The sequence below is a fragment of the Lactuca virosa genome, chromosome 3 (assembly GCF_052849685.1).
Source record: "Lactuca virosa cultivar CGN04683 chromosome 3, Lactuca_virosa_CGN04683_v6, whole genome shotgun sequence".
Lineage (NCBI taxonomy): Eukaryota > Viridiplantae > Streptophyta > Magnoliopsida > Asterales > Asteraceae > Lactuca > Lactuca virosa.
In genome coordinates this window covers 241,405,480-241,431,673 of record NC_136428.1, presented here as the reverse complement: position 1 = coordinate 241,431,673, position 26,194 = coordinate 241,405,480, and the positions used below count along the sequence as shown (strand labels likewise).

The 26,194-nt window shown below is 36.4% G+C and overlaps 1 protein-coding gene and 1 non-coding gene across 2 annotated transcripts; both read left to right on the top strand.

Annotated features, from left to right (window-relative positions):
* Nucleotides 1-9,860: 9,860 nt before the first annotated feature.
* Nucleotides 9,861-9,967, top strand: LOC145167933 (small nucleolar RNA R71). Its single transcript, XR_013741533.1, has one exon. It is a non-coding gene; the product is annotated as a small nucleolar RNA R71 (small nucleolar RNA).
* Nucleotides 9,968-13,856: 3,889 nt separating this feature from the next.
* LOC145162885 (protein trichome birefringence-like 19) lies at nt 13,857-25,922 on the top strand. Its single transcript, XM_079081876.1, has 2 exons — nt 13,857-14,611; nt 25,062-25,922. The coding sequence occupies exons 1-2, from the start codon at nt 13,934-13,936 to the stop codon at nt 25,830-25,832; spliced, it is 1,449 nt and encodes a 482-aa protein (XP_078938002.1). The 5' UTR covers nt 13,857-13,933; the 3' UTR covers nt 25,833-25,922.
* Nucleotides 25,923-26,194: the final 272 nt, after the last annotated feature.

Sequence of the window (26,194 nt, the reverse complement as noted above, 5' to 3'; positions counted from 1 at the left end):
CATAACACTTTCCATGTTTCCCAGTTGCGGAAGTACTTAGTGGATGATTCCGTGAGTGTGCCCTTTGAGGATATTCAGGTTGACGACAGCCTGAACTACATCGAGAGATCGGTGGCGATTCTGGATCGCAAGACAAAAACCTTGAGGAACAAGGTTGTTCAGTTAGTAAAGGTGCAGTGGCAGCACCGCAAGGGTTCGGAGTGGACATAGGAGCCCAAGGAGGAGATGAGGGAGCACTACCCAGAGTTGTTTTCAGATGAAGTAGACTTCGAGGACGAAGTCTAAGACAAGTGGGGGAGAATTGTAACGCCTGGTTCCTGGTATGCATTTAACTTATTTATTTATTCATTTTAAGAGAGGGACTCGACAAGTTGGTGGCCCTAACTCGTCGAGTAGAAGGCAGATTATGCGCGGGGTTTAACCTATTTACTCGACGAGTCAAGAGCCCTCGACTCAGCGAGTAGATCGGCCAGAATGAAACCCTAATTTCGGGGTTTTACACTCTATTTAAGCTCCTTAACCCCCACCCCTTGGCCTCATTTACAGCCTCCTTGTCCCAAACCCTAATCCACGAAACCCTAGAGCATCTTGTGAGTGTGTGAGCCATTTGTAAGCAATATTTTGTGTTCTTGAAGCTTGAAGAAGAAGAAGGAGTTAGAAGGCTCAAGAGGAAGAGAGTAGATCCAGAAACTACACTTCTTTGGCTACATTTTCTGGTAATCAAGTTTCTATCTTGATCTCTAGTTCATTAGATCTCCTTCTTCCCTTTTTATGAAGGTTTTGGCCCAAGAATGATAACCTTGGAGAATGGACAATCCAACTGGATAATCTTCCAAATCTAGGACCTAGAGGGGCTATTATGACATAAAGGTGCAAACTTTATGTCATTGGAGCCCCCATGCAAGACATAGAGTATCATATTGGCCTTTTTAGCCCAAAAGGCCATGCATGTGGGGAAAAGGTGGGAACTTTACGTGCCCAAGTAGTATTAGGGGTTTAGATCAGAGGTTGTAAGCTTTAGTTTGGTGTAAGGAACGCTTAAGGACCAAGTTCTAGGTCCTAAGGAATTAGGGTTTGAGCTAAACCCTTTAAGAAGTGGTATTAAGGGGTAAAGTCAGAAACTTTACCCTTAAAAGGACATTTTCAGAATTTTTGTGGAGTATGAAGCTTGGATCTGAAGTGTAAGGGCTTAATCCTTTAAGATAGCCCAAACAGACAGGGGAACTCGGCGAGTCCAGTAGACAGGGGAACTCGGGTGAGGCTCAATGATGGGCTGGGCCCGATGCCGAATAGGGTTAGATGCCAGGCGGGGCCCGATGCCGGGAAAGTCGATGCCAAGCTTAACTCGATGTAGCAGGGGCGGGGCCCAAGATATGTTTATGTGTTATGTGTATGGTATGTGGTAGTTAGGGAGACTCACTAAGCTTCGTGCTTACATTTTTCAGTTTTTGGTTTCAGGTACTTCCGCTAGTAACAAGAAGAGCTCGGTATGACTGCATGGCACACACCACTGTTTTTAGCCTAGGAGGATTCACTCTGATTTATGATATATGATTGTGATACATTGACAGAATTGATGTTGTTTTGAGATACATGTCTTATGGTTTTATCATGATATGGTTGGAATATTGTTTTCATAAATGATTTTAAAAAGAAATTTTTGGTCTATATTTTTGGGTTGTTTCAAGAGATGGACTGGCTGAGTAGATTCGGGGCTATGATCGATTGTGAGGCTCAGCGGGTGATAGTTTGAACCCCAAGTGGGGGAGAACTAGTTATTTATTGAGAGGGTAGCAGATTGGGATCAACCTTTTGTTATGCTGCCAGAGCTCGACAGTATATTCAGCACGGGTGTATGTGTTATCTTTATTATGTGGTTGATACCCGAGTTGGGAAGAATGTGTCGATTTCAGAGGTGCTAGTGGTTAGAGACTTTGCTGATGTGTTTCCGTAGGAGTTGCCTGGTGTGCCTCCGGAGAGGCTGGTCGAGTTCATGATCGATTTGGTTCCTACTACGGCCCTTATTGCTATGGCGTCGTACCATTTGGCACCACCTGAGATGCATGAATTGTCCTCTCAGCTTCAGGAGCTGCTGGGCAAGCAGTTTATTAAACCGAGCACTTCGTTGTGGGGAGCACCGATTTTGTTCGTAAAGAAGAAGGATGGTTCACACTGGATGTGCATTGATTGCCGAGAGTTGAACAAGTTAACGGTGAAGAACCGTTATCTCCTTCCGCAGATTGATGACCTCTTCGATTAGTTGTAGGGTGCGTCTTAGTTCTCCAAGATCGACTTGAGGTCAGGGTATCATCAGATGAGATTCAGAGAGGAGGATGTGGAGAATACCGTGTTCCAGACTCGTTATGGTCATTAAGAGTTCGTGGTGATGCCATTTGGGCTCACCAATGCGCCTGTGGCTTTTATGGATTTGATGAATCGGGTATGCAGGTCGATGCTCGATCGACCAGCCATTGTTTTTATTGATGATATCTTGGTGTATTCCAAGACCAGAGAGCAGCATGAGGAGCACCTTCGAGAGATTTTGGTAGTGTTGAGGCGAGAACGGTTGTATGCCAATTTCTCAAAGTGTGAGTTTTGGTTACAAGAGGTCTAGTTCCTGGGACATCTCGTTAACCAAAATGGGATTTTGGTCGATCCAGCCAAGATTGAGGTCGTGATGCAGTGGGAGGTTCTGAAGTCTCCCTCAAAGATCAGGAATTTCTTAGGTTTAGCGGGATATTATCGGAGGTTTAGTCAGGATTTCTCTAAGATTGCAGTACCCCTCACTCATCTAATGAGGAAGGGCGTGGATTTCCGATGGGGCCCTGAGCAGCAGGTGACATTTGAGACTCTGAGACAGATATTGTGTGAGGCCCAAGTGCTGACCCTCCCCGAGGGTATTGATGATTTTGTGGTGTTTTGTAACGCATCAATCACGGGTTTGGGCGCAGTGCTTATGCAGCGTGGGAGAGTTATTGTGTATGCTTCACGGCATGGACGTGTTTGGTTGCCAGATTTTGGTGGGGTTAGACAGAATGTGCTGGAGGAGGCACACAAGTCCATGTTTTCGATACACCCCGGAGCCACCAAGATGTACTGGGATTTGAGACTTAGCTACTGGTGGCCATGCATGAAGAGGGAGATAACATGGTATGTTGAGAGGTGCTTGACCAGTCGAATGGTCAAGGCCAAAAACCAGAGACCACATGGAAAGTTGCAACCACTGGAGGTTCCCATATGGAAGTGGGAACATATTACTATGGATTTCATCACTAATTTAGCCCGGACGGCTAAGGGGCACGATGCAATTTGGGTGATAGTAGATCAGTTGACCAAGAGTTCCCATTTATTAGCCATCCGTGATAGCTCATCGGCTGAGTAATTGACCGACTTGTACGTGCATGAGATCATTGCGACACGGTATTCCAGTCTCCATTGTATCTGATTGATATGTTAGGTTCACGTCTCGTTTCTGGCAGAAGTTCCATAAGGAATTGGGTACGAGATTGCATGTCAGCACTACTTATCATTCGTAGACGGACGGTCAGAGTGATCAGACCAGTCAGACACTTGAGGACATGCTGAGAGCTTGAGTCATTGATTTTGGTGGGATTTGGGACTCCTACCTTCCTTTAGCCGAGTTCTCGTACAACAACAGCTACCACGCCAGTATCGATGTGACACCTTTCGAGCTCCTCTATGTGAGGAAGTGTCGTACCCCAATATGTTGGGGAGAGGTTGGTCATAGAGTCATGGTAAGAACTGAAGTAGTTCTTCAGACGACAGAGCTCATCTAACAGATCAAGCAGAGACTTCAGACAGCTCAGAGTCGTTAGAAGAGTTATGCCGACAAGCGGCGATCCGAGTTGCAGTTCCAGGTCGGAGGCATGGTTTTACTGAAGGTATCACCCTAGAAGGGTGTAATGCGCTTCAGGAAGAGCGGAAAGTTAGGGCTCCAATATATTGGGCCATTTCGGGTGATAGCCAAGGTTATCAAGGTAGCATACAGATTGGATTTTCCTAGTGAACTCAGCTAGATCCACAACACCTTCTATGTGTCCCAGCTTCGGAAGTGTGTGGCTGATGAGTCAGCGTTCTTTCCTTTGGAGGTTGTTCAGGTTAATGATCGCTTGAATTACATTGAGAAGCCAGTGGAGATCTTGGATCGGAAGACGAAGGCTCTACGCAACAAGGTGGTATCGTTAGTCAAGGTTTAGTGGTCGCATCGGAAGGGTTCCAAATGGACATGGGAACCCAAGTCTGAGATACGGGAGCATTACCTGGAGTTGTTCACAGCAACGGACTTCGAGGACGAAGTCTAGTTCAAGTGGGGGAGAATTTTAACATCTCCTTGATGAGATATTTCCAAATTAAACCCTAAGTATGAAGATTTATTTTATTTAGCCCTTGTGTATGAGAAATGTTGCAAAATGGACCATAGTGGCATTTTTGTAATTATTATCCCAAGGTCACGTAAGTTGGACGTACCTAGCATACGCAGGGCGTACGTGCATGATTCCCAAACCCTAATTTTTAGGGTTTGTACCCTATCTAAACATCCTTAAGTCCCCAACCTACCTTCTTTCATCAGCCTCCAACTTGACTTCGTCCCCAAAAAAACCCTAATCCACTTTTGAGAACCATTGAGCTTTGTTTGTGTGTTTTGCTCACCTTGAAGGAGAGAGGAAGAAGAGAAGATCATCTTGGAGGAGTAGGACTCTTTGGATCCAAAATATAATCACCATTTGGCATCACTTAGAGATAAAAATCTTTGAACTTGATGAAGCTATGCATAAATCTAAGTTAGCTATGAAGTTTGTGTCCTTTTGGTCCCATTAGTTTTGTATTTTGAGTATGAGCTACTCCAGTACATTTAAGCTGTCCTTTCAGACGTTTTGAGGTGCTTAGAAGCATAAAAATACGGTCTTGATCATTTCTTCCCTTCCATGCATAGGTTACAAGGTCTTAATGGGTTAAGTAGTTAAGATGTTTAGTGTTAAGAACTTATTGGCCATGCAAGACCATAAAGTTGGAAACTTTATGGTCAAGGACGTCATTTGGGGCTTGAATCTGATTTTGAACGTAAGGACTTGATGTATTAAGCTCTTTATGAGAAAAGGGGTTGACCAGGTGTATACGTTGGGCGTACCAAATGGTACACTGCGCATATTGCGACATCCCCATTTTCACGGCCAGAAAAGACCGATTTTGTTTATGCTTTATAAAAAATTAGAGTACTCCTTTTAATAAAAATGTTGCGGAATTTGTGCCCAGTAAAACATGATAAATTCGTTATCAAAGCATTTCCGAAGAAATGTATTTTTATTCATTTTAAAACATTTGGGATGTCATCGTCAATACAGAAACATAAGCATAAACAGAACTTACATTCATTTACACTAGTGATCTACATCTCTTATAAATCTCTCAGTGTAATGTAACTTCATATAGACACCTGTGATACAGATAAACTGAGTGGGTCAGGTTGGGAAACCTGGTGAGTACATAGGGTTTTCAACCCACAATAATATAATTATTATGTTTAATCATCAAACAATTAACCCAATTACCCATCCTCAATATCTTCTTTATTCTTAGGGGTCTACCCTAAGAATCATTTATCCTACATTCGTTCAATCCGAAGTCCATTGCTTCCAGGGTTTATACGACGGGCACTAAGTTCATAGCTGTCAATGCTCGTTCGTAAAGCACTAATTCCATAGTTGCTAAAGTTCATTCATCGGGTACTAAATCCATAACTACCAGTGTTTATCTAATAGGTACTAAGTCCATAGCTGCCAACGTTTATCTAACAGGTACTAAGTCCATAGCTACCAACATTTATCTAACAGGTACTAAGTCCATAGCTACCAGTGTTTATCCAATAGGCACTAAGTCCATAGTTGTCGATGTTATTTATTAGGCACTAAGTCTATAGTTGCCAATGTTCACTCATATCATCTTTCATCTCTCATCATTCATCTACCCATGTTTTACCCAACATATTCATAAATATAAAATACATATACAGTTTAAATTATTTAAAACATGTATAAAATCGTTCATCCAGCATAGATAGCAAGTATATAGGTTATATGCACACATAGCACGTAATTTATATAAAATACTTCATATCTATGTGTAAGATGAAAGTAACTATGCACTCACAGCACGTAATTTATATTAGATACTTCATATCTATGTGTAAGATGAAAGGGACTATGCACTCACTTGTTAAAGTGATGATTCCAAACTCGGGCAGCGCTTCGCTTCTAACGATTCTATTTTCCTTCGACGAAACCTAGCATTATTATTGCTAAATTTTAGTCTAATATTTATTGCGACTAATTATTAGTCTAGATTTATCATTAACTCAAAGTCTACTTCATGATCTAACAAGTAAGGAACAACCAGGTAAGATCATATCGGAGGTAGGGTCCGTTTGGTATACGAAGTATACTGTTTGGAAATCCCATTTTAAACACCTCACTAAATCACAGCCTAGACATCATCCCCGTAAGTAGATCAATCAGTATAACGACTTGGAATCAGTGATAAATCATGTTTATAAGTTCATAATAACGATAATGAACTTAAACATAAGTTATACTTAAAGTAGGGTAAGCATAACTCATTTACAGCGAGTTTTTATTAAAAACCGGGCTTCGTTGGAGCAGCGTTTCCGAGCTGAAAAGCTCTTTTCTCGGAGCCTTCGGGAGCCTCGGGGCTTCCTTCGGGTGCTAGGGGGTTTTCCTAGGCTTTAGGGGGGTTTAGGGGGTTAGAGAGAGAGTTTAGAGAGAGAAAGTGGAGTTGGGAGGTGTGAAGAATGAGGGGAACCCGACACCTCTATTTATAGGCTGGAAATCACCAAAACTCATCGATTTGGCCTCCAACTCGTCGAGTTCAGTGCCAAATGTCACCATTCTGGTGGCAAAACGTGTGTGGCCTACATTGTGCCACGTCACCCCTTTTGCAGCAGCACCCTGCCGACTTCTAAACCCCGTAACTTTCGCATACGAGCTCCGTTTTGACGTTTTTTATATCCACGCGTAGGTAAAAACAAGATCTACAACTTTCATTTTGACTCCGTTGGATAATTCTTGACCAATCTTAAATTTAACAGTAGGAGGAGATTATACTGCTAAATGACCGCGAAAAATTCGTAACTCCTTCATACGGACTCCGTTTTCGTCTGTCTTTTTATCGTTGAGTTCCTATTAATGATATCTTCAACTCTCATTTAGGTCGCGTAGGCCAAAAACCTCTCGAACTAAAATTCGAGTTTCGGGCCGTGCACTACTATGCCAAATCTTAGAAAATTCATAACTTCCTCATACGAAGTCAGATTTGGGCGTTCTTTTTACGGACGCTCTCGGTTTAACATATTCTACGACTTTCGTTTAGATTGCTAAGGCTAAAAAGTCATCTATCATAAATTCACTATTTACGTCTCCCGGTGTCGTGCCGGTTTTGCCGTAAAACTTCGACAAGCCATAACTTCTTCGTTATAACTCGGATTTCAGCATTCTTTATATGTACGGAACACTTGTAACATATACTACAACTTGGTTAAGATTAATCCTTTTAAATAATCTTCCATAAAAAACTCATTTTTGACGCTCATTGTCTATAAATTGACTAGCCCGAATCTGCGGGCGTTACACATATGCGGTCAAAGTCCTGATTTTTGGGTCAAGCAGGGTACACCCCGCGTACTAATGAGTACGTCCAACATACTCAGCTGGGTTGACTCGGTTAGGTTGACTTGGCTGGTTTGTTGACCTTTGACCTTTGACCAAGTTTGACCTAAGGGTATTTTAGGTAATTTGAGTGGTATTTGAGATCGGTCATTATTTGGTGTTTAGGTGACCAGTTGAGTTGTCATTCAGAGTTGTGTTCTGTCAGATATATTTTCAGACTGAGAGGTGAGTTTTCCTCACTGTCTTGTGGGCCGAAGACACCAATGCTGACCCACTAGATTATTTATCCTGGTTAGGTAATGTTATGCTAGTATATGGTTGATTAGTAGATTTGGATGATTATTTGTGTTTGCTGGTTCTGTGTTTATGTTATCTGTTCGTATGTCGACATATTGTGGTTGGGTTGAGGCGGTCCTGCTTTGTGCTGAAGGCTAAGACACCCGGGACGGTCCGGATAGGCTGTAGGCCCTGCGAGGCGGTCCAGTTAGGCCGAAGGCCCGTAGAGCGGTCCAGATAGGTTGTAGGCCCTACGAGTCAGTCCAGTTAGGTTGAAGGCTCATATTTGCATGATTTGTTTGTTTTGTATTGTGTTGGTACTTTGGGGGAACTCACTAAGCTTTGGCTTACAGTTTTAGTTTATTGTTTCAGGTACTTCTGAGGATTGTGGGAAAGCGAAGGCCTGGTCATCCACATCTTCCTATTTCTATGATATGGATTTTTGGGACACTCTGATATGACTTTACTTTAGAAACAATGTCTCTTTTTGTAAACAATGATGGTTAATGGTTGATTTTTAAAATTTTAAATTTTTGTGATTTTTTGAATGTTACACTTTGCATGTGCTGCCTTCGCCTCCGTCATCTTCTACATGTAACATTTTTTTCTCTTGTTATTTAATTCGGGTTTAATGCTTGAAAATCAAGTACGTTTCTCCTCAAATTCGAGTATCAAAGAATCGTTTTCTTTTTTTCTCTGAAAGTCATAGTTTTTTTTTCTTCTGAAATCAGAGTATATTTTGAAGTTTTATTTATGTCTATGATCTTCCTGATTCGTATCAGCTCGAATTAACCTTATGCCTTATTGAAATTGGAGTAAATTTAACTTAATCTATCGACTAATTGAACTTGTACTTTCATAATCTTTCTAAAAATTGATTTGGTTATTAGTGATGGGTGATTTTTTGTTAAAGGAATGCCTATATGTGAAACATTTTCACATAATATAACACATCAACCCACCATCTATGATGTTGTGTTATGTCAAGTACTTTGATTTTAAATACTTTTTATGACTTTTCAAGAGATTGCAACAATCAGGATATGATTGAAGCAGGTTGGGATTATAATCCTGAAGAAGTGGATACACGGTTGGTTAAGTTGGAATTAAATTATCTCGGGATAACTAATGATCAAGATGAGTACTTGCATACAAAGTCCAATACCCAGGAAAGAATACCAGAATATGAAGGGAATCGGAGCCGAAGTGCCTAAACCTCAAGTTAGGTTAAAGTGGCACTTGCTTATTGGATCATGAGACATCACATGATGACAATGCCATTGTAGAAGTTGGGCTTTAATCTGTTTTACATAGGGCTTTGTAAACGAACTGAATGTTCGACGGGAAGTTCGTTTATATTGTTTATTTAATAAATGAACGAACATGAACGAAAATTCTCGTTCGTTTAGTTAAACGAATGGACATGAAGAATAGTCTCGTTCATTCATTTATGTTCGTGAACGTTTATTTATGTTGTTCGTTTACGTTCGTTTATGTTCGTTCGTGTATGTTCATTCTTTTAAGCTTATTTATATTCATTTATGTTCAATTTTTTTTATTAAATTACTATATTATATGTTTGTTTATGTTCATATTTGTTCAATTATGTTTGTTTATCTTTGTTCGTTTGTTTTTGTTCGTTTAGCATGTTCACGAACATGAACAATGTAAGTTGTTAAACGAACGAACATGAACAATAAAACTCGTCATTTATCCGTTCATATTGTTTGTTTGTTCGGCTAACTTAAATGAACTAACATGAACAATCATTTGTGCGTGTTCATTTGGTTCGTTTGCAAGCCTAGTTTTATGGCATTTTAATTAGGAAAATTGGTTGTCACACCCCTGGCCGGCAGCGGAAACGTCGGACTGTGCGATGTTTTTAGATCGTGTTGGGGGTAGTTCCTAAGCATGCCTTTATACCTCTCTCACGCTTCAAACAAAGACTCACCATCGTATTGTTGGAAATTTGCTATCTTCTTTTTGAGCTTGGATATTTTTGATGGTGGACTAAACTGCTCGATGAAAGCTTCGCGTAGATTCGTTCAAGTAGTAATTGTTCCAGGTGCAAGGTATTTTAGCCAAAATTTTGCATCTCCCGTGAAAGTTACTGGGAGCATTCTGATCAAAACTGCTTCTCGCGAGACATTTGGAACATTGAAATAATTGGAAATGTCCTTGACCTCTTCGATGTGATTAAACGCGTCTTCCTAATCTTTTCTGGAAAATGGAATGTCCTTGAGCATCCCTAAAATGTGGCCCTTGAGCTCAAATTTGGTTTCAGCAGGAATTTCTAGTGGAGCAAATCCTGATCCTAGATTATTGCGCACTCGCTTCCTGTATGCTCCCATTGTCATTCGTGTGATAACCTTCATCTTGAAAAAGAACCGCAATAAATAGAAAACCACGCATAAAAAAGAAAACTTTGATGGTCACAAATTCATAAGATTCAAGTTTATCAAATAAGAATGATCATCCAATTCAAAAAAACTCAGCAATAAGCAGAAGAAGTAGGTGTCATTGACACAAAAAGATCTTTAACAATCTATCATAACAAATAAGCAACTAGCAACACTCCCAAAATCCAATAAATCAACACATAGTCATAATGATCATCTAATCTAAACAGAAGTTAGGGTTTTTAATCCATGATTTCTGGAAACAAACACTTAAAAACGAAGTTCACCATGAAAATTATAATGAAGAACAAAGTAAATAAGTTTTTAGAAGTATTATTGCCTCAAATCTCTTCAAAAGCTAAACTTCAATCGAAAGTTGAGATTCCTTTGTGTTCCAACACTTCTATGGTCTTGAAAAGTCGAATATAACTCAGAGCATTCCTTAGGGTTGAGAGAATAATCGTCCTATTTATAAATCCTGAATCTGGCCCACCACGTCGTGGTTGACCGCCACCACGACGTGGTCTTCATTAAAAACATGTAATCACCAATTCACTATTCAATCAGGATTTGTCCAACCACCACATCGTGTTAAGATCACCACGACGTGGTCTTCCAGGTTGAAGACTTCTTTAATTTTTATCCATTTTCCCGCTTCCAGCTCCGCAATAGCTTTCCTTTTGATCCCGAGCATGTCTTTGCTACTACAAAACATATTTTAAACAAATTAAGTACCTTTTATTTTATAATGAGCATAAATGTAGCAAAAAGTATGAAAATAATGCATGAATTATATAACTAAATATGCACATATCAAAATATTGGTTTATGTTTAAATGGAAATATATATATATTTTTTAAAAATTCGTATTATACATTAAAATATATAATTTAAAGGACGTGGTATTAACAAGACAACACTGAGGCCACGTCACATCCTAATATGACCCTTAGGAGGTAGTAAGTTTTCAAGTCTTAAAGAAAATGTTTTGTGTTGGATTGAATTAAAAAGATTGGTTAATGACATGTAAGAGTAATAAATTTTTTATAATTATATATATTTAATCACTAATTTTTTTGTACACTATGTATTTTCCAACTTGTTCAAATTGATAAAAAAAAAAGTACTATTATAACCGACAAGACTTATTATACTCGGTTATATTGATATATTTTAAACAATTTAAACAAGTTGAATGGTAAATCACGTCCAAAAAAATTAATGGATAAATATGTACAATTACAAAAATTAATTAAATTTTCAAATGATTAACCTTTTTTTTAGGAATACATATCCGCCTTTAATCAATATAAATATATTAACGGACGGCGTGTTAGTCGATAATATATACTTACGCCATCTTAAGAAAAAGTATATGGGTTAAATATATATGTGTCGTGAATGTAGGAAAAATAAATAAAAGGGAGTGTTTTGATTCCTTTCAGAAGCAAAGAGAAAGTGGCACCTTTGCGTGAGGAACTAGTAATTTTATTCCATTTGCATGTCGACCTCCAATTTTCTACTTGTTTCTTTTCTATCACATATATTTTCTTAACATATTTTAAGTCGTTGAATAAGTGAAGATAAAACCATTGTAATACCATATGCATTTCCTTAATTATCTTTGTCAAATTCAATTAACTCATGATTGAAATAATTTCACAGCCACGCTAAAAAAAAAACTAAATCACTTCAAAATTAAAATAAAAGTGATCTGAGGTTTTAAAGGGTAATTAGAATGATATTTTAGTCAAAACCACTAGCATTGTTTTGTTTGTTTATAACGTAGGTTTCGTAAAATTAAAAGTCAACGGTAGAATGTGTCAAAAACGATAATTTTAAAGCCTACTATGACAAAAACAATAAAAAATCTTCAAATCCGCGAAACAAATAAGGCAATGGCTGATTAGGGGTGTTCACGGGGCGGTTCGGTTCGGATAGTAATAAAATTGTGAACCGTGACCAAGGGGCGGGTACCTTAAATGCACTAACCGAAACCGAACTGAAATGATAAAAACCCCGAACCGAACCGAACCGTGTAAAGGCGGGTAATCATGGTTCGGTTCACGGATACCCGCTAAATACAAAAAAATAAAAATCAATCAAAGCTATAAAGTCCATTTTAGTCATGCTTTCTGAAAATTAAATAGACAGACATAAAACATACTTGTGATAAGTTGATAAATATGATAATGTTGATAAAAAAAAACATATATACACACTTTATAGTTTATAGTTAATAATTTAAGGATAGTGTCATGCCAGTTATGATCCTAATTTCCGTGTGTTTTGTATATGCATTGGAACGCATCTTTAATTGTTTCCTTGTTTTCTTGACATATCTATTTGAAATTAGACATCGAACAAAATTCATTTATATATATATATATATATATATATATATATATATATATATATATATGACGGTTCGGTTCGGGTATCCGCGGATATCTTAATATCAAAACCGAAACCGACCCGTAGGTACCCGGTTTTTTCGGTTTTGGTTTTTTTTCGGTTTTGATTTGTTTCGGTTTCGGTTTTTTCGGTTTCGGATTGGCCGGATTGGCTCGGTTTTTCGGTTTTGCGGTTTTTATGCACACCCCTATGGCTGATCCTTGACTTTTCTCTAATTTGGGTAAATTACACCAATAACACTACACTTTCGTTTATAATACTCCGCCCCCACAAGTATATCTTAGATATATAACACACACAGAACCCGTCACACAACTTCCGTGAATTACGATTACAACCCCCTTATATGTCCTAAGTTCAAAATTATATATAGTATACAATTGTCGCCAATTTGTCTTGGTTTTGTTCTATCATGCGCCAATTATCCTACTTCCGATTTACTGTTAATTTAGGGCATTTACATTCCATTGAACTCTATAGATTGTCATACCATTCATTAAACACTTATACAACAACTCCCACAACCCATTAAATACCTATTCAACCCTAGTCACCATTTTATTCCTTCTACTAAACCATTCAATGATCATTCAATTCTACTGTATGTCATCACTCACATTCCATTCAATTCTTATTCAATCCTAATCAACACACTATTTAACTCTTATACTACTTGCATTGTGGATGTTCTTAGAGGTTTTCTATCATATACCATCTAAGTTACAAAACTGGTCCCCATAATCTTCTTCTACTATACATATGAGAGGGGACAACGACGATAGATCTGACGCCAATAAGTTGCGACGTGGCATGAGATCGGAATCGATCAACAATATATATTATTTAGAAAACCTTTTGGGCTTTTGGGATAGATGAAAACTATTGTTTTTCTTGTAATGAATTAGCTAATAGTAGAAGGGGTTAAAGTGTAAATTGACTAGTTTACTTTATTTTATTATTATTATTTTTTTTTTAAAGGCACATTAGATGATTAGAATCATGAGATGACTAGATTACTATAAATATAAAGCAAGAGATAGCCATCAACTTTGTTAGTGAAGCAACCGCAATATGCGTATGTAATTATAGATTTGTTTTTTCAACTTCGATCCCAATTACACTCTCTACCACCATAATTTTCCATGAAGGTTCATGCCATTAATGAAGGCAAAATACAGCTTTCAACAAGAAGAAAGACCTCTTCAAAGATAGCCCATCTTGTTGCCCTAGCCCTAATTGTCACCATCATCCCCATTTATTACCCTTATATACATTACATTCTTGAGAAATCAACTGCAATTCCGTCACCTATAGATAATCTTTTAAATGTCCAAACCACCACAACTCTCTCCCACCACCACCCTATCTACCGTAGCCACATCATTCCCACCACCCAAAAAGATGACGATGATCCCAAATTGGTGGTTGTACCACCGGAGAAGAAAGAACACAGGAAGAGAGGGAGGAGAAAGAAGGGGAGGAGGGAGGCAGTGTTGAAGAGGACGGGTGGTGATGGTGATGGTGGTGGTGGTAGTAGTAACAAGTCGTGTGATTTGTTTTCCGGCGAATGGGTGGAGAATCCAGAGGGGCCTTATTATACGAATACCACGTGTTGGGCAATACAAGAACATCAAAATTGTATGAAATTTGGGAGGCCGGATCAAGATTTCTTGAAATGGAGATGGAAACCTAATGACTGTGAACTTCCGGTTCTTGATCCAGTGCAGTTTCTGGAGATGATGAGGGGAAAGTCTCTTGCATTTGTTGGTGATTCTGTAGCAAGAAATCATATGCAATCTCTTCTTTGCCTCTTGTCAAGGGTATGTTTGTCTTTTCACCCTCTAACATTTTCTAATATTTGTCCACGTATCCATGAATTAGACATCATATTGTATGCACTACCATTATATATTTAATTATATGTTACCCTACGAAAAACTAGATAAAAAATTATGCAGCATTACAATAAGTAATGAAATTATATACATTTTATTATACATAATTTATGGAAACTTATAATTTTCATCACATAATTTATAGTCACAAGTGTTCAGATAAACAAATTCATCATACTTAAAAAGACAAATTGCATTAAAAAGAAAGGTACTTTCATTTAACTATTCTTTAACTGAACAAATTTTCAAAAACAAGTTTATGTGTACATATGCTTAGTGTTTAAACGAAATAAGGGACCATTTAGATAAAAAGAAATTGACATTTGCAAATTAACCAGGTCACCCGCTCATTTGGTAACCATGTCGCTTATTTGATTATAGATTATAATATGGACCTTTAAACATGTTATAAGTATATAACCGACTCCATAAAATTTGACCTTTATTTTAGTAACTTTAATTCTACATACCGTAATTTTACACTTGATTAATTTTGTGAATACTCTAGTACAAATTCTCTACATAAAGTTAGCAATTTAGCATATATTCCTTGTGGTGAATCTAATGCTGAGACATAACATAAGGACTCTTGCTTAATTGGAGAAATCAATAAATTACGTGTTCTACAAGTGAACTTCTTTATAAAATAATTAAATTAACTTGACACCAAATAAATTGTGTAATGGATCTTCTTTCATATGCAATATTTTTGAAAATGGAATATCATAAAACTATTATATAAGAGTTTAATGCAAAAATAACAATGAACTTTTATTTATTCCATATCAAAAAAGTTAACATAACTAATCAACTAAACCGATATTACCAACAATTATTACCATAATGGGATAAAAGAAATTGATTAGGGTGCACATAGTTGTGCCGGAAGAGTGTGGGATGGCTTGTGGTAGCAGTGGTACCACATGGAACATCATTCCATCCCCAGTATTATGGAATACGAAACTTCTCATTGATTTGCCATGATACAATACATGAAACATATATACTACTATGTTTTGGGATAACATAGGGCCTAATATAGATTCGGGCTACATACATGGCTATACATGCAAATACATACACGACATACATAATAACACATATACTAATATTTCTCGTAGTTTTATCAGACGGTATAGAACGAAAGTTTAAACTGGAACGAAAACCATGAAATAGTGTAGTCAGAAGGCCCTTGGTGAAGATATCAACATATTTAGTTGTTGAAGGGATGTGAAAAACTCTGATATAGTCGAATACAACCTTGTCTTGGACAAAGTGGACGTAAATGTATATATGGGTGTTGAATCGAGTTACAAGACATATAAGTCGAGTTGACATTATCATAATAGACAATAGTCGCTTTACTCGTGGAACAATATTTAAACTCCAATAAAAGATTGTGTAACCATGAAGTCTCAATTATGGCATTCACGACACCATGATATTCTCCACTACATTGGATCTAGATATGACACCCAGACCTTGGAGGACTAGGAAATGAGATTGTCACCGAGGAATACATAGTAACCTAAGGTGGAGCAACATATATCTGGGTATCCGCCCCAATCAACGTTTGAGTATGTGGCGAGAGAGTCAGTAGAAGATAGATGCATTTGTAACCTATAATCAACGGTGCCTCGAATGTAACAGACGATACACTTGAGAGCATGAAGGTGTTGATCTTGGGGATCGTGCATATAGATGCATATCTTCTGAACTGCAAAAAAGAAATATCTAGTGTGGTAAAAATAAGGTACTGAAGTGCACCAACCATACTGTGGAAAAGAGTTGGGTCCACAACTAGAAGGCCAGATGAGTCCATTTTATAGACAGGTCTTGTTAGTCTACGATCGGTGTTGCAATTCATCATATGGGAACGCTCAAGAATATTGGTGGCATATTTCTGTTGTGAAAAAAATACGCCACTAGAAGATCTAACTACAAATATACCTAAAAATTAATTTAGAGCACCAAGGTCTCTTGTAGCAAACTCATGTATGAGCTAAGAAATAATATGATGTAGCATAACTATGGAAAAAGCTTTGAGTATAATATCATCAAAATAAAGTAAAAGATATGTCATAGCATGGAAAGTCTAAATAAGGAATAACGAGGAGCCTATAAAATTATACTTAAACCCGATAGCGGTAGGCTAGTGGCATGCTAAGCAAACCTGTGGAACCAAGCTGTAGGTGCTTGCTTGAGACCATACAAAGATATCAAAGGATGACATACACATGATCTGGATACTGTGGATCTCCGAATCTCGGAGGCTTATGCATGTAAATAATCTCTTGAAGGTGACAGTGAAGAAAAGCATTCTTCATGTCTAGCTGATGAATGGGTCAGTTGCGAGACACTACAAGAATAATACAAATCGTATCTGGTTTGACAAACAAACCAAAGGTCTCCTCAAAGTCTATACCCTACTGCTAATTATGACCATTGGCGAAAAGGCGAGCCTTGTAGTAAGAGAAATAGAGAGAGAGAGAGAGAGAGATGAAACCCATGACAAAAAAGCCATATAGAACGAACAATTTTGACCCCCGGAGGTCGTTGTACTATAGTCTAAGACTCATTTGAAATAAGAGCATTATATTCATCATGCATAGTCTGTCGCCAGTTAGGGTCCTAAAGAGTCTGTAAGTGTGATTGTGGGATGGGGTACACAGATGAAATGTGAATATTACGATGTTGAATGGTTTGACTATCATATTACATGTACGAGTAGTCGTTGGGCAAGTTGGTGTTGTGTGTGAGTGGGAACCGAATGGCAACGATGAGAGTGATTTTTCCTGGTTAGATTTAAGGGAAGGGGTTGACAGTAGTGTCAGGTGTACGGAATGGATCTGGTGTAGTAAAAACAAAGGATAGGTGGAATCCGATATAAAGGAATCAGTACTGGGTAGGGAGTTGGTTTCGGTTTGATGATGTGACCAAACCTAAGGAGATATGGCAAGCATGTTATCTAGGAAAGTGTATGATTGGGTTCAGTTGGATTTACCGAATGGAAGGGAAATGTGTTTTTTTCCAAAGCAACATGACGTGAGATGATGGTATTTTGAGAGGTCAAGTCAAGGTAATGGTTCCCATGATGATATGATGGGTAGCCAAGAAAGATGTAAGGGTTATAGCAAGGAAAAAGCTTATGTAGATATTGTATGTAAGGGAAACACTGGAACCCAAAGATATAAATGTGTGAATAAGTTAGATGTTGTTTGTTTAATCGGAAGTATGATGTTTCATTTTTGACCGATAAGGATGGTAAAATGTTGAGAAGGTAGGTTGCCATTTGAAAGGCTTCAAACTGGTATCTGGGTGGGAATGATATTGAAAGATAAGGGTTTGAATTATATTGTTTATGGTACAAAGCATGAGTTCAGATTTCATGTTTTGTTGGGAGGTCATGAGAAAAGAAAATGAATAGCATTTTTGGCAAAGCATTCATGAAATTGTTGATTGATATATCCCCCCTACGCCCGGTTGTTAGATTGCAAATATTGTAATGGCGGTTCCAAATTATATTTTGATTAAAGTTGTGTATTCAATAAATTTGGAGAAAACGTTCTATTTTCATTTTAGAGCATAAGCCCAAAGGTAATATGTGAAATGGTCCAAAATGGCATAATAATGTAAGACACTCAAGACTAAGATAAGTGGTCCAAACATCGGAATGAATAATTTCAAATGCATTAGAAACAACCAAATCAGAAAGCATAATGGAAGTCTAATGTGTTTGCCTAATTAGCATGTTGAACAGACAATATTTAACAAACTATTATTACATGAAACTAAACTGTTCGAAACTAAAAGTTCAAAAGTTTTATTTTCGAGATGGCCAAGATGCAGGTGCCAAAGAAAAGGGCTTGTATAGATAAAATATTGAGGCTGTGAATGACCAGGTAGAAAGGACCATCACTCTCACATTTGATTTGATGTTTTCGTGTGCTATAATCCTTGATAGTAAAACCAAACTCATTAAACTCAGTAGAACATTTATTTTGATATACTTTTCATACAACAATGGGATTTTTTTATTATTGAAGGGATAACAAGGACTTATTCAAATGAAATGGTCGATATGGATTTTTGATTGGAAAAGATGTTTGTGTGGTCATAGTTACATGTATTTTGAACCCATCCCAACTACTATATGATGATAGTTATGATAATTACAAATGAATCAAGGATACCTGCTTTGGCGTGTACATGATTGGTTGCATCTGTGTCCGTAATCCACTCAACGGTTCTTGTAAAGGTATAGAGCTAAATATTTTAGGAAATGTGGTGGGTTGTTGATTCGTACCAAACTAGGCTCAAGGGGGAGGAAGAGGCTTGTTTTATGTCTGTCTAGTGGGTGATGTTGGGTTCACGGAAACATAGGTTGTTGATTGGACGGTGGGAAGAGACGGTGGAGGTCCAAGTAATCACTCTTAAGGTCTAGCGCATGAGTATTGTTGATTTTAAGTTGGGTATAAAAAGGAATTGAGGTTGTTGTTGATGGACGAAAGGAACCATCACTCATCCGTACCGGTAGAAACCTTAATGTGCGACGTTGTTATCGTCGGTGGTTGTTATCATCAGTTGGCTGCTTTGTTGTGGTTATTTGGCTCTCGACGATTATGAAGACGAGGATTTTATGGTGCATCATTACTTCCGATATACATAATGGACTGAGAGGACGAGTGGTCGACGTTAGTTGATGGTGGAGGGGTACGGACAACCAAGAGGCGTTGTTCTTCAGGAAACAACATGGAACGAGTTTCTTGAAATTAGGGCATGGGTTTGTTGTGGCGTATGATGGTAGAAATATACTCGAAGCTAGGTGACAAACCATTAATCATGTAGTTAATGAGGTGTCTGTCTTTCACCTTAAATTTAGCATCAATATTTTTCGAGTAGAGCTGCTAGGTTTTGAATTTTGGAGCAATATGTTGTTACAAGAACATCCCTGATATTGATGTTTTGTAACTCATTGTCGAGTTGCATTAATGTCGTGGAAAATTTTCACCAAGCTAAGCCAATCGTGTCCAGCACATTCGTGAGTTTTAAGTACCATCTATATCAAGGGCTATGAAAGAGTGAAGTAGATCCACATCTTCACAACAACATGTGCATCATAGGTCGATTCAGTATGATCTATAGTGTCGTAGGCTTTACATTGAGTATAAAAGAATTCTCGCCATGAGTCGTAATTAAGCCATTTAAGGCTCAAAATCAATGGAATGTGAGATTTGATGTTGGTTATGCCAAAAACTTTGTATGGTGGAGGAGGTACAACAACCATAGAGCAAGAAAGAGAGAGACGACAATGGCTGTCAATGAGGTTGTGCTATCTAGGGTTTAGTCGTTGGTGATAAGAAAAAGAAATGAGAGATTAGATGAGTGATTTAGGCGGTAGGAGATGGCTCTGATACCATATTATGGAATGAGAAATATCCTCATTGAATTGTTGAGATAAAATACATGTGTCATATATACAATAAGGTTTTGGGCTAACCCAGGGCCTAATATAAATATGGACTACATACATGCATATACAAGAAAATATATACACAACATACATACTAACACACAAGGTTGTAAAAATCGCTCGACGGTAGCTTGACGGTCGACTGTTGTTAAGGGATTAATCGGTCTTGGCGGGGATTAATTGGGGATTAATCGGATACCATAGATTATTAATAAACTATTAAAATTAATTAAATATTAATATATCTTAAGAAAAACAAGTACTTCAAAATTAGAAAATAAGAAAAATTGTAATTTGGAAATTTGGAAATACGAAAATATGAACATTTTGGTATAATATTCGAAATTTTGAAAATTTGAAAATTTTGGAGTAAAAAAAGTAGATTTTTTGAAATTTTTGAAATTTTTTTTTAAATTTTATTAAATTTTGTTGACATTTTTCGACTTTTTTGACTTTTGTTGACTTTTGTTGACCGATTAATCCCGCCAAGGCCGATTAATCCCGTCAAACCCGATTAATCCTAAATTTCCGATTAATGCCCTAATCCTCGACGGTTGGAGAACGCCAAGCGATTAATCCATGATTAATCGCCGATTAATCCCGATTTCTGCAACCATGCTAACACATATACTAACATCCTGTGGTACCGAATGATTTTGTCTGCATTTAGTGAACCCGTCTACCCTTTAGACATTATACATTACTTAGTTGTAATCCATGCTTGTATTATTGCATCAAAGTGTGTAGGTTGAGAGGAATGAATTTTAAAGTGTTTAGAGATGGGAGAATTGGAAGTTAAAGGAGATAGAAATGCTAATGTAGTGCCTATGTGACATATGGGTTAGGAAGGTGTGACTCTCTCCACCCTTAGGGACCTAGTATATATTACAAAGTGTTTGTGGGCCAATGATATTAGAAGCTGATGGAAAAATGTGTCTTTTAGTCAAATGAGGATTCCAATACCCATGATTGTAAAAAATACCTGAATCCGATTAACCCAATTCGAGCCCGAATTAGATATATAAGGTCGGGTTTAATAGGGTCTAAAAGGAAAATTTGGTTATTCAGGTTAACTTGACAAACCCAAAAGTTAGTATAAGCTTGGGTTTCGTGCCTATTTCTTTGCTTTTATCCGGGTAACCCATATAACCCGATGAATAGTCTCTATATGCGAACGCAATATACAACAGTTAATGCATATGGTACCGTTTTAAATATGTATTGATTAAGTTTGCATTTTTACTGAGTACAATACATATATAGTAAAAAACAACTTCACAAATTCACTATTACTATTTTATATATCAAGTACTTAGACCTTCCACATCAAGACAATATAGAAATATTTGAAGGGATAATGACTTGAGAGAGTAACAAACTTTTAACTTTGTTCATATTCAGTCACTGAATTTTTTTCGTGCTTGATTTACCACTGAATTATCTGAAATTGTTCGCATTTTACCCTTATGGTCGGTCATAAGGGTAAAATGTGAACATTTCAAATAATTCATGGGTACATCAAGCACGAAAAAAGTTCAGTGACTAAATATAAACTAGTTGAAGGTTCGTTACCCTTTCAAGTCATTATCCCTTTTTGTAATCATTCCTTAGTTTATTTTACTTATTGGTAGCAATTACTTAGATTAATAATTTTGATTTTAGTCACTACGATTTGTTTTGTGTTGTGTTTGTAAGGAGTATTACAGAATAGAATACGTATCACATAACCATGTTGTAGTTCATTGCTTTAATCCTAGTTAGTGAGAAAAACTTTTAACTAGAGTTTCTTTATTAACATATAAGTGAAACGCCAACCTACAAAGAAGAAATAATCAGTAGAGTTTCACAAAGGCAAAAGGACACATATACGAGCAATAAAACGAAAAATAGATCGAAAATAAAAAGAAGCATGGTGAGAAGGTATATATAGAACCAACATACAAATAGACTACTCATGTACTACTCCACGACCTTGACATTATGCATCCACACTCTCTAATCAAATCTTGTTTCCTTGTAAAGAGAAAAGTCTCATTCAAATTTAACATTGCATTATCTTCACACTTCTTTATCATATGTTCTCTCGTCCTCGCACGATCTACAACAACCATCTCCACCCTATGGAGTGAAAATTGTTGCCTATGTCCTAAGTATGTGTCTGAAACCACCATAATCTTTGTTTCTTCAATTTCTATGTGATTAAAGTCGCTTCGATTGCATTTCTAAGTGTTGTTCTAGTAGCTTACACAATAAATGTATATCGCACGATTACTACAACATCCTTACTTTTGAGACCTTCATATTCAGTTTGTGCTCATTCTTAATAACATTTAGAACCATTTACGGGATAATGGATTGAAAGGGTAACAAACTATCAATTTTTGTTCACATTTAGTCATTAAACTTTTTTCATGTTTGATTTACCCCTAAATTATTTGAAATTGTTCACATTTTACCCTAATGATCAGTTATAACCGGTCATAAAGGTAAAATGTTAATAATTTCAATTAATTCATGAATAAATCAAGTACGAAACAAAATTCAATGACTAAATGTGAACACAATTTAAATTTCGTTACTCTCTCAAGTCAATTTAATCAAATAGTAATATATAAATAACTAAACCAATATTTGACAAAGAAAATAAAAAATAATATTATAATTTTGTTTTATCATTTGTAACGTCTCAGTATATAAAATATTCAATATAGGAAACTAAATTTATCATTAGTTTGTTATTTTACATTATAAAAGTTATTTTTATTATATACAGTTATATCCATTTTTAAATTATTATTAGGTAATTTTTAATTTTTAATTTAAAATATATTTTTAAAAACTATAAAAAAATTGATGATGTGACAATGGAGACCATTTCAAAAAGATAAGTGACATACTAATATAGAAATTATTGTAAAAACTTATGTTTAAAAGATGAATGATATTTCATTGGTATTAGTGACATATAGATTCTTTACTAAAATAACATTTTAACAATATTGTTGGGTCCGTGAGTCCACCTTACATTCCAACCCGATTAACCTGACTCTAATAACATGTAACCTGATTAACCCGAATCTTAATAAGGTCAGGTTTCTGATGAAATTTTTATTTTTATGAACCTGACCAACCCAACCTGTTTAACATGAAACCCGATCGGGTTGACCCGATTAACAACCCTATCGAAAGTAGCATTTGAGATGAAAAATATAGATTTATGAGTAGAGTAGTACTATAATTGATGTATGATATAAATTAAAAAAACAATTTTCATGACACGAGAAAATAAGAATAATTTGTTGAGAATTTTCAACTACTTTCCACAAATTAACCAGTTTGATAAATATCTACTTATGAAATTTACATTTTTAATGTGTAACGATTAAAGATAATATAGATAAAAGTTGTTATCGTTATCGTTATCGTTATCGTTACCGTTATCCGAAATGTAATAATTTTTTTAACTATTTAAATTGCCATCACTTTCTTAATGTAGGTGAAATCATATTAACTTTTATCTATATATTATTATATATGTATCTGTATCTGGATTTGTTCTTTCCCTGTCAAATTGATAAGGTTGAGCGTAGGGGTGTTCACGGGGCGGTTCGGTTCGGATAGTAATAAAATTGTGAACCGTGACCACGGGGCGGGTACCTTACATGCACTAACCGAAACCGAACCGAAATGATGAAAAACCCGAACCGAACCGAACCGTGTAAAGGCGGGTAACCACGGTTCGGTTCACGGATACCCGCTAAATACAAAAAAATAAAAATCAATCAAAGCTATAAAGTCCATTTTAGCCATGCTTTCTGAAAATTAAATAGACAGACATAAAACATACTTGTGATAAGTTGATAAATATGATAATGTTGATAAAAAAAACATATATACACACTTTATAGTTTATAGTTAATAATTGAATGATAGCGTCATGCCAGTTATGATCTTAATTTCCGTGTGTTTTGTATATGCATTGGAACGCATCTTTAATTGTTTCCTTGTTTTCTTGACATATCAATTTGAAATTAGACATCGAACAAAATTCATTTATATATATATATATATATATATATATATATATATATATATATATATATGACGGTTCGGTTCGGGTATCCGCGGATATCTTAATATCAAAACCGAAACCGACCCGTAGGTACCCGGTTTTTTCGGTTTCGGTTTTTTTTCGGTTTCGATTTGTTTCGGTTTCGGTTTTTTCGGTTTCGGATTGGCCGGATCGGCTCGGTTTTTCGGTTTTGCGGTTTTTATGCACACCCCTAGGTTGAGGTGTTATCTAATAATATTTATTGATAGTTTTTATAAAATAAAAAACCCCAATGATGTTTAATTATTTAAGAGTTGGTTAACCAAAAGGAAAAGAAGAAGGATTTTTGTTCTATTTATTTTTAAATGACGTAAACAAAAAACTTGACGTTGAATTTTTACCCAAATAAATCTGAATATAGATTGCATTTTACATACACAATATTTCATATACCTCAACAATATGGTTATTTAAAGTTAAATTAAAACAATAAGTATTTAAGCAGAACCAATCCAAATGTACATATATTATATGCCAAAAAAAAAATCAAAAAATAAATTTGAATCAAAAGAATGATGTCAAGATTTTGGAATTTGGGCTGTTGATAGGAGTTTCTCTTTGTAGCCCAACTTGCTCCCTCTTGGGCTAGCCTGTATTTAAGTTTATTTATTATCATTAATATAAATAGTTTATGATATTTAATATGGATGCATGTAATTTCTGTCTTTGAAAAATATTTGTAAATTTCATATGATGTTCTGAACCATGTATTATAGCATCATAATATAAAGAAATGTTTTTTTATTTTTATTTTTATTTTTTTTATTTATATTTCATCTATCAATATTCAGGTTGCATATCCAAACGATGTTTCAACCTCAAGTGATCAAAATTTCAGGCGGTGGGAGTATCCGGATTACAACTTCAACATTTCGATTTTTTGGTCCCCTTATTTAGTAAACACCGATAGAACCGACCGTAATGATATAACAAAACCATTCAAACTATACCTCGATGAATTTGACGAATCCTGGACATCACAGATTGAACAGTTCGACTACGTCATAATATCAGCTGGCCAATGGTTTTTTCGACCCACCATGTTCTACTCAAACCGTTTTATCATTGGGTGTCTGTACTGCCCAGAAAGCAGTATCCGACACCGTCCCTCCACCTTTAGCTACCGGAGGGCGTGGCGAACTGCTTTTCGGGCAATTAATAGCTTAAAGAACTTCAAGGGTATTGTTTTTTTAAGGTCATTTGTACCTTCACATTTTGAAGGTGGACATTGGGATAAAGGGGGTGATTGTGTAAGAACAAAGCCTTTCAAGAGTAATGAGAGTGTGATGGAGGATTATAGTTTGGAAATGTACAAGACTCAATTGCAAGAGTACAAGATTGGAGAGAGAGAAGGAAGAAAAAATGGTGTTAAAATTACCATTATGGACATGACACAAGTTATGCAATTGAGACCCGATGGACATCCTAGCAAATATGGACATTGGCCACTCCAAAATGTGACCATGGCCAATGATTGCGTGCATTGGTGTTTGCCTGGTCCTATTGATGCTTGGAATGATTTTTTGATGGAGTTAATAAAGAGGGAGGAGAGTGGTAGATAATGTATATGCATTGATGACTTGTACAATATGTATTTAAATTTGTAATTTTTAGAATCACAAGTTCCCAATGGGTTTGTTTCTTTTCTAGGTTATGTTCTTTGGGTTTGTTCATAGCTTAATCGTTTGGTCTTCAACTTTCAAAGTCGTAATCCCCAATTTCTGCAAATACTTTGTTTGGTATTTTTTTTTTTTTTTTTTTTTTTTACTATTTATAGATAAATGGGTACAAAATTTTATTTGCAATTGCGGCTAAAGTTTGTAGAGCAAATTTTATTATCTTACATGTTTTTTATTTCGATTTAATGAATGTAATGTATAAATACCTCAATACTATAAGTCATGAAGTTTTGTTTGTTTTTAGA

What these genes read in the sequence shown, in the direction of transcription:
- LOC145162885 (XM_079081876.1), top strand. Translation starts at nt 13,934, where the DNA reads ATGAAGGTTCATGCCATTAATGAAGGCAAAATACAGCTTTCAACAAGA. An exon ending in TTCTTTGCCTCTTGTCAAGG is followed by an intron (nt 14,612 to 25,061) that starts GTATGTTTGTCT and finishes ATCAATATTCAG; the next exon opens with GTTGCATATCCAAACGATGT.